Genomic DNA, 10,163 nt, shown 5'->3' with positions numbered 1-10,163 from the left:
GCAGTTTCTCAGGGGAGTAGGGCGAGAGCGGTTGCGACATTATATATATAATGGAAACGAGTCAGGTTGCCCTCACTGTTTACGTTTCTATCCCCCCGAAATCAGTCCAAGGCCATTTGAAGGCAAACCCCGATACTTGACTAAAAGCGAGAGTTAGGTGTATAATTACATCTTGGACTAAAAGCAAGATTTAGGTGTATAATTACAACTTGGGCAACAGCGTCAGAGAAACTAATTGAAAAAATGCAAAGGCTACAGAATAAAGCTACAAAATCAATATTTAAACTACCACCGGAACCTCAAACTATTGAATTACATAAAAAATTTAAGTACCAGATATGTGTACTCTTCAAGACATCGAAAGATCAAAATTGATATTTAGGATGGCGAAAAATAAAATTGAAATTAAAACAAATGTTTATAATTACAAAACAAGATGTGCGAGAGAACTCAGAAAACAGTATTATAGAACTAATTTAGGACAGAACACAGCTGTATATAGTAGTATAGCCGTATTACAATTTACCAGAAGAAATTCGAGAAAGTGAAACGATGCAAGAATTTACAGAAAAGTCCGAGAAGCTTTTTGTACCTATTACATAAGCGACAACTTACATGTAAAATTGCAGACAATTTACGTAATTTAATGTCTTCTTTTTTATGCGATTAACAATAACACTAGAATAATAAAGTAAATATTTTTTTTAAGAATAATAAAGAGTTCAGAAAGTATTTTGTACTAACTACATAAGTCACATCTCACATGTATAACCATAGGTTCTTTAGAAAATTATAAGTGGAATCAAAACGAAGCGAATGTAGAATAAAATACTAAGATTTTAAACCCAGTCATCAGGAACATCATTCCTGTGTTTGGGTTATAAATTACTTAAATAAAAAAATTAACTATTTCATTTGAAGCTTGGTCATCTGCAGTTACAAATTCAACTATTTGTTTAAAAATTTAACTTCGTGTTTTTTTGTAGGAAATGAGTTTTTTTTTGAAAATTCATATTTTGGTGTTGAAAAACTAACTGAAATCTTTCTTGGTTGAAAATTCAATTATTTTTCTGATAAACCGTCATTTTTGTTAGAAATTCAATTGCTTCATTACTTGTTGAAAGTTTATCTTTTCTTTGGGTTGAAAACTGAGACTTGCTTTAAGGTTGAATCACTTGTTTACATTTTTTTGAAGATTCAACATTTTAATTGAAAATTCGTCTCGGAGGCGCATAATTTTTTTAGTTGAAATTTATTGTCTTTATGAACTGAAAATTAAACTATTCCAGTTAAAGATGTACTATTTTGGTTAAAAATTGATCTCTGGTGCAAAATTTTTTTTTTGTTTTGGTTGAAAATAACTGAAAATTTAACTATTACAGTTAAAATTTCATCATTTTAGTTGATAATTCATCTATCCCGTGTGGAAATAACCCCATTTGGCCCTATTACAAGTCGGGCACTAATCGGGGACTAGTCGGGTTATTAATTTTGACAAAGCACCCAGTCGGGGACTAATTGGGAGCTAGCTGGGCTGTTTGTTGTCAAAATTTCAGTCGGGGCCTGGTCGGTGGTTGGTCAAGGGCTAGTCAAGTCTTTTTGTTCACTAATTTCCGTGCGGGTAATCTTCAGGTTCTGGTCGGGAGCTAGTGGGGCTGTGGTCGGGTTATTCTTATGTTTGAGTTTTCGGCGAGGTTTTATCAAATGAGGTAATATCTAAAAAAGCGTAATGATTTTTTAATTCTAAAACACTAAGAATATATTTAACAATAATTTTACATCGTTTTTTGAACAAAAGATTGATTAATGTTAAATTCATCTTAAATATACTTAATAAATAATTATTAAGTCAATAATTTTGTAAGAAAACCTACTTTTTATAAAAACAACGATAAAAATCTTTAAAAAGGCGTAATCTTATTTTTTTTGTAGTATTTTTTAGAAAATTGCGAATATCTAGGAACATTTATAAATACCTTTGTATGGAATTTTAAGAAAATCCATATTGGAAAAAATACATATAGATGTAGGTAAGAAGTTTGCCGAAAGTCATAAGACTCTAAATTTGTACAGATGCTTATTTTTAAATTAATCTGAAAGATTTTCCATATGTAAAATAAAGTCTAATCCTTCATCTAGTTGAAATTGGAAAGAGAAAAAGTTTTTGATTAATCAGTGAAGAGCAGTATCCTAGTAGTAAACTATTAAGCACGGTACAGTTCAGATTTCGCTGCCACCTTCATTTGAGTATTGCGGTTCTGGACTGGTAGCATTAAAGGAAATCCGCAAAGGCGCGACGTGCCGCCTCTCGCTCTACAAAAATTATGCGTCGAGTGTTTAAGACAGCAGTCCACACGTAACGAAGCATAATTACCTGGAGCAGAGACTAATGTGACCAACATGGCGGTTCCTTTAGAGCAAAGCTCTTTCATTGCTGCCTTCCAGCTGAAGTTTTTTTAAAAATTAATATCACACAAATTTTGGGGAATTTTAGTTACATAAATTGTTGTATTTTTTAAATATTTCAAAACAGTTAATGGAGTTTTCCGTAAATAATAAATATTTTGACAAACTTTTAGGGGATGTTCTACAAATTTTGGAGAGTTTGGTTAATATTCCACGTGGATGTATTATTATATGACCCCTACTAGTACCCGATCAGGCCATGACTAGAATAAGTCGGGTCACCCGACTAGCCCCCGGCTTTAAGTGGGGTCGAATGGTCGGGAACCAGATTAGTTCCCGATTTGAATTTCTACACGGGCTGGTGAAGGAAAATCGTTATTTTTGCAAATTTCGATATTTCTTCAAACTGTAAAATGCTTTTTGTTCATTTACTAGAGAGAAATAATACACGTTAGTTTTATAAGATTTTAAACTAAGATTGCAAATTAATTTTTTTGTTGGCAATTTCTCTTCTTGCGTTTTGGATTTTTATAATTGGGGTGGTTTAAAAACGGCTTTTTTTGCTAAAATTTTTGCAGAATTAAAAAAAAAAAATATTTAGGGTTCTCAAGCCCATTTTTTAAAAATGGCATTTTTATCTTAATTACCGTCGTTCATAAAATTTTTTTCTCTGAAATACATAAATTAATGGATTATTGTTCTTGGACATATAGAAGACTAAAATATATAAGTAAAGGAATTTATTAAAAGCGGAAATTTAAAAAGGCAATGTTTACAAAATTGAGCTGAATAATTTCAGCATACATCAATTTTGTAAAAAAAGGCTACCCTTTATAAGCGTGAAAGTAGTGTGAAGAAGAATATGAAATAATAAAATAGTTATTACCAGCGGCGGAAGTTTTGCCAATTGCCGATAAAGCCTCATGAAGTTCTTTCAGCGGATGCACCTCAGGATTAAGACCGGAAGCCCAGATTAGCAGCATCCGGTATCCATGCTCCTTGTAACTCGAAGGACCTACGATCGCATCTTTATCGTCCTTTTCATAAGGCTGCTCCTCATTCTTTACAGGAACGTCAGTATGTGCAAATAACGAAGTGCTAAGCTAACTAACCCCAAGGCTATTCGATTCTCGCATTTTCAGGAAATAAATTATAAAAATGGCTTATAAGGGCAAAGACACCCTTCGGATCTTTTTTTATTTAAACTTCTCCCAGTAATTGGTCACGACTATACTTGTAATATTTTAAAGTACAAAGTTGCGCTTTTCAACTATTTTCGGGAAAAACGGCTCAGAAAAATTACGGTCAGGTTACTTTACTTGGCGTTTTTTGCATTTAAAAATATATTTATTGTTCATAATATTAGAGGAGATCAATATAGAGTTATCTTATTCATTCTATAATTTAAATTTAGATACCTAGTTCCCGGCTGGAATTTTTCCTCTTATTAATTATATATTTTATCTCTTGTTCAAATTTTATTGTTGATAGATCGTAGGATAATTTTATTGTAACATATTTAAAGTTAAAAAATTTTTTGGTACAAAAACTTATGGCTAGTCCAAAATGATACATACAGCGCAGTATCATCCGCAATCTTAGGTAATTTAACTACTTCAAATAACTTATTAAAATGTTTAGGATATAAACTGGAAAGTTTAAGTTTGAAATTTGGTAAATAAGACCCTCATGCCAGACCTTATCAAAAGCCTTTTCTTTTTCTAGCATTACTAGAGCTGTGGATTTATTCAGGTTAGTATTCATACTTGTGTCATTTGTTACTCTGAATAATTGTTGATCTGTGCTTTTACCCTCAACAAATGCAAATTGGCCTTTTTACAGCATGAGGGGAAATTCGATAAATTGAGACAAGCATTAAAAATGTGCATCAGTTGGACAAAATCCTTTTTAGGTAGTTTTAAAAAAATAATGTTTTGTATATTATTTAGTCCCGGTGCTTTCTTAGATTTTGTTCTAAGAACTGCTTTTTTGATCTCAGAAGACGTGTCTTTTGTCACATCATCGGCATTAATAGTTTTTTCCTTAATTCTATTGAAGGTTCTGTAAACGATTCCATCAATCTCATCATCCCTCATGTTTTCAGTTAGGTGGTGACCCAGTGGGCGCAAAGTTTGGCGACGTCTTTACGACATCGTTACGACATCTTTACGACATCCTATGTCCATGTCCTTAAAGTGTCTACGATATCGTAAATAAGTCGTATGATCTGACGATGTCTTTAAGTTATCGCAAAGACACCGAAACGACATGGACATAGGATGTCGTACAGATGTAACGATGTCGTAAAGACGGCGCCAAATTTTGTGCCCACTGGGGAACTTTTTCAAAATTTTCAGCTAAATGCTCAACCCTATCTTCGTTACTAAATGCTAAACAATTAGTTACATGAAGAACTGGAATCGCACTGAGTTTCTTTTTGTAAAACATTTAGCCATTTTCCATAGCGAATTATTTTTAACCTCTAGATTTTCTAGTTTTTTAGACCAATTATCCTTATTAAATTCCCTAATTTTCTTATCAATAGTATTTGACAGTTTATTCTTAATATTCTTGATTTCTTTTCTCTTGGTTCTTTGATAGACGATCGATTTCCACTTTAGAAGCAATGTTTCTACTAAGGATTAAATTTTTATTTATATGTTGCTGAACGTTACCCCAGTTAGCTTTCTTATAATTTAGAAAAGTTTTATGTTCAGATTCTATATTATTTATATTTGATAGTAAAATCAGGACCGAGAAATGGTCGGAGTTTAATTCATCCAAAACGTCTACCATCAGGTTCCAACTGATATTTTTAGCAAGTCCTATATCCGTTATCAACCCTGCAATTCCAAGCTTTACACGGAGAAAAATATATCGCACAATGATATCGCAAAACCTCTGTATTGAATTAAAGCGCAATATGATAACGTACAAGCAGGTTCCGGAGCTTTTTAGGATATTATAATGCACTAACATCGCTTAGCCACTACTAGAACTCTTGAAAATATAATATAATAAAATAATAATATACTGTAAAGTCTTGCAATGTACAATATCACGATTTTACGTTATTATCACGTGATAATTACAATATAAAGCGCAGGATTTACGGTACATATTGCAATTCTTGCGATATTGTTTTCTCCGTATATTTTTCGCGTTCACATCACCATATACTAAAACTTAATTGGATATTTTAAAAATACTATTTAAATCGTTAATTTCAAGCTTGTGTTGTGGAGTTTAGTATACCGAATTTCTGTGTTTTCTAACACAAGTAACACGGAGAAAAATGGATGTTTAAATGTAGATATTCAAAGGGTAAGATTGTACCACCTAACATGCAGATATTCATACCAAACATCTGCTATCTTTTTGAGATGTGAGGGTTAAAAATATTTGTGTGTTAAACTGAAACACATTCAGAGATTAAAATCGCCCAAGCGCATGCGCATTGCGCATTAAAATTTCTTAACTAAATTTGTCGGTTCTATATTTTATAAATTTTATAAATTTAAAATCAAATTTGAGTTCTAATAACCAAAAATAGATAGAATCTTAACTGCACATTACATATCATTCGTTTTTCGCTTACTTATCGCGTTTTTATTTCTTATTTTGCATTGAAAATATTACACATCACCTCAACTTGACTGCGTGTATAATCTGATCGACATTTTACACCCTGTATAGGTTTTTCCAGCATGCGAGAATATTAAGGTTTAATTTTAAATACACACATATGTTATCAATTAATTCCTTGAATTACTAGAAATAAGTAAACTCCTCAAATATTTACAGCCCTTATTTGGCATAACCATAAATGTAATATCTCGGAAATTATAGTTAAACATTTTGAATGTTCCGTAGTAACATCTCACTTTTTGATATCTACAGATGCTAACTTCAAACATCCAGATTGGTGTCCTATAATTAAACATAAAATATGTTAACCCTGAAAAGCTGGATGTTACGTTTGAACATCCATTTTTCTCCGTGAAAACTAGACCTTTTAAAATTTTTCTTTGCAGTTAACTTACTTTCATTCAGCAACACAATATATACGTTATGATCCGAAATGAATTGTTCAAGTTCACTTTGGTTACCATTGACATTCCAATGGACCAAAACAAAAATAGAAACATTGCTTCTAGTAGCCATTTAATACATCATAGAAAACTTGCAACTTTGATATATTATCTTTACAGGTAATTAATTTCTTATTCAATTGTACGACAATCCTCAACATCTTACCTAAATCTATAAGTTGATTTAACTTATCTATTTCATCCATTAGGCTTTGGAAGTCCGTGAGATTTCCGCTCGTTCTCTCAGGAGGTGTACTTTGCTGCCCCCCATGCGGAGGAAGTCTCTGCTGCTGGCTGGAAGTGAGCAGAAGGTTCTCTTTTCCTCAAGGCTGGGAAGTCCTGTTGTCTAGGAGGCGGTGATTGTTGTGTCGCAACAAAATTTAGAATTTAAGTTTTCATGCTCGTTTCAAATGATGAAGTGTAGTTCTGTCTGCCGGAAGGTAGAAGAGAAAGGAGGGGGGGGGGGGGGGGGGCGAAGGGTAGGAACGAGCATGCGCAGGCGTTGGGGGCCGATGTTGGCGCCGCACCAAGTCACATCGTTTTCAGTCTTTTCAAGTACTCGTTGAGTAGTCGTCCGGAATACTGCTATTCGTTCGTGCAGTATTTCAATAATATCGAAATCAAACACTCGGTCCGCGTGGAGCTCCGCCGCGACCTAGCGCCTACTTGGCATGACTAGAGTACACCCCACTGATTCCTATCGAAGGAATCAGGATGCAATCACCGTTGCGATCGAATTAAATCAAATCACTTGATCTTAACCGCGTGCGGGTTGACGCCATCGCCGGTTCTCCGCGACTATCGTAAATACTCAATCGCGATCATTAACTATCAATTCCTCTTTGTATTTCTGTGTATTTCACTTTAGTAAATCAGGGGTTTTTATGCCAGCATGGCTTTTTCCCTTATACCTGTGTCTTATTTCAAAGTCCCTTAAATCGCGCGATAGTGGATAAGTTTAGTGCTTTATCATTTAAGGGGATCGTCGGGGTTGGGAATAAATATTAAAAAACTACAATGAATAATTCGCTGAACCACCTAAGGTTAGACGATACAACAAAACAGGACACAGAGGCCTGCCTGCTTGTCCTTTTAAGTTCCTCAGTTCCGGATCATCCGCGTCCATTTCTAGTTGCAGCCCTTTAGCTTGGACTTTCTGTAGATGCTGCAGATATAGTCTGCACTTCGAGTAGTTCGCTGGTTGGTCACCACCGCAGTTGACACATTTGGGGGGGGGGGGTCATTTTTATCCTCATCACATTTTGCTGTTAAGTGATTTTTCACACTTAACACACATTGGGCTTTTTTGAAAATAAAGAGTACCATGACCAAAGGACTGGCAATTATGACACTGAGTAACTCCCCTTGAATTTTATATTTCTCCTACGTCACTTTAACATAACACAGGTACTTTATATCCCACACTTTCCTTAGATCGGTATCCTTGTCGAAGGTCAGAATTTAGACTGGATTATTCAGAGGATTGTTTACTGATTTGTGCTTCTTGAGAGAGGTGATCCTTTCACGCACTATACCTTGTCGTTTCAGGTCAGCAACAATTCTTCCATAGTGGAAGAATTCACTATGGTTTTGATGCATTTCTGACAATCCGTGATGCAATCCGTAAATAGCATCGGTGGTAAATTCACCTTCTTTTCAGTCTTATCTTGAGTAACAGGCTTGGTAATGTTTCTGATTTTTCTCCATTGCTGTCTTCCATATAATCGTCTTCTTCATTATCCAACGAATTTAGTACTCCGAAGCTGTTATGTACGGGTACATTGGTGTTAGTTGAGTTTTGGTTGGGTTTGCCCAATGCTGAGTTGAGTTCAGTTTTCCGCTTCTTAGGGCCCGGGGCTCCAGATTGATTTCAGTTCATTTCATGAGTTGTCCGCTTCAACTACGATATTGACCTGTAGTTAGGCGTTATGCGCCTTCGGTGAAATACTCCCAATCAATCAATGATCTTCTAATCAATCACTTTTAAGCACCGATGAATGTCTTAGTGTCTAATCATCAAATATCGATCAAAGCAATAATATCAATATGACAATCTCAATATCCAATCTTATTTTGCTTGGCTAAGCGGCTCTAACTTTTATGGAATTGACTTCAGCGGTGGGGCACCACTCGCGACGCAGGCGATTGGGGGCATTCCATTGGTAGAGTTACGCGGATTGGTTCGCGCTCGCCACGCACAAGTTTTTTCAGCGATGAACGTTTGGTTAATGTGCTAGGAGGAGGCTTTGCGCGATTGGTTAGCGCTCCTCGCGTAAATGTGAAAAAGCGTGGAACGAACATCGAAGCCATGCTTGCTCTATCGTTTACAAGAAAGACATAATTTTATATGTATATTGTGTATAATTTACAATTATAAATAAAGTCAGAGGACATAAAATTTAAATGAAAAACAAATTGGCATAACATGCCAGCAGAAGGAATCGAGCTCGGACTTCAGGGTTGCAAACTTTCACATCGTCGTCCATGTAACGTGCGTGATTTGTTTTGAAGCAGATTTTCTCCTCAATGGTTTAAAAGCGCATCTTATTACTTCAACATAATACACTTTCGTTCGTGATTTATTACTAGAAGGAGTATGAATTCTAACAAAACTCCGAAGGGTGTAGGTTCCCATTGTTCAATTGTCTATAATGATTGGTTACTTAAAATATTTATTGCAATTACATGAAGCTCATTTAAAATTATTTCCTACACTACCTGAAATACGAGAAAATCAAATAACGAGTTTCAAAAAAATTAAAATTAACAAAAAAAGTTCGTACTTGGATTTTGGTTTGTATCTAACCAATTTTTAATATTCATATTGTTTAATTCTTCAATCTCTATTTCAAACAACTCGATTCAATATGTTTATTAAATCTCTTGGTGTCAATGCACCGAAGCATTTATTTAAATAAACTAACATTAAACCGTGAGATAGGTGGTTACAGTCTGTAAAGGAATCAATACGACGATCCAGCAAAAGCCTCGTGCACCCTGAGAACACGAAGTGACCCAAGGACAACCGCCTTCTGCATTTTTCCCGCAAGTGTTCTAGCATATTGTTGACACGCAGGGATGCTTTTTAGGCCATTAGCAAGTGAAAGCTTGGCACCCCCAAGAGCGCTGATGATAAGGACGATCAGTTTAACAGAATATTCCGGGTACAATCCTTGCAACTCCCTTATAAGGTCTCGATATCTCTCTTTCTTTTCATTCTCCTTGGCTATGATGTTTTTATCAGCTTGTGCCGAAAATTTGATAACGAACATGGTTCGCTTCTCGAAGTCAAGAAGTACCATGTCAGGCCTCGAGTGAGCAACAGAAACAATTGTCGAGAATACAAAGTTCCAGTATATGCGGCACTTCCCATTCTCGACAATTGACTCAATTTCCCTAGGAGCATTTAGAGGTGCGATATTAAGGTGAATGCCGTAGGAGTGACAGAGATGGTAATAAAGCACTTTTAGTGCCGCATTGTGCCTTCGAATGTAGGCCATTCCCGCATGGCACGCCCTGCAGCTATCATCAGGAATGTCTTGGCTCAAAATGTGGCGACGGTAAGTTAAGGTGGAAATGACACCGTCTTGGCATGCAAAAATAAAACCCTCTGTACCAGACTTCAATCCGGGCGATTTAAGGAAAGCAAACATTAGCTCACAAGAC

General features: G+C 35.3%; 1 protein-coding gene across 1 annotated transcript in view; it reads right to left on the bottom strand.

The window, feature by feature from the left end:
* Positions 1-10,163, bottom strand: part of LOC117182968 (ankyrin repeat and death domain-containing protein 1A-like) — a 67,379-nt gene that overhangs the window by 2,283 nt on the left and 54,933 nt on the right. Inside the window, exon 13 of the mRNA XM_033376093.1 lies at positions 3,293-3,421. Within this exon, the coding sequence (XP_033231984.1) occupies positions 3,293-3,421 (129 nt within the window). The remainder of the gene's footprint in view (positions 1-3,292; positions 3,422-10,163) is intronic.

Source organism: Belonocnema kinseyi, chromosome 2 (genome assembly GCF_010883055.1).
Source record: "Belonocnema kinseyi isolate 2016_QV_RU_SX_M_011 chromosome 2, B_treatae_v1, whole genome shotgun sequence".
NCBI classification, from domain to species: Eukaryota; Metazoa; Arthropoda; class Insecta; order Hymenoptera; family Cynipidae; genus Belonocnema; species Belonocnema kinseyi.
Note: the sequence above shows the minus strand (reverse complement) of the source record. Positions and strands in the feature narration are given on the sequence as shown.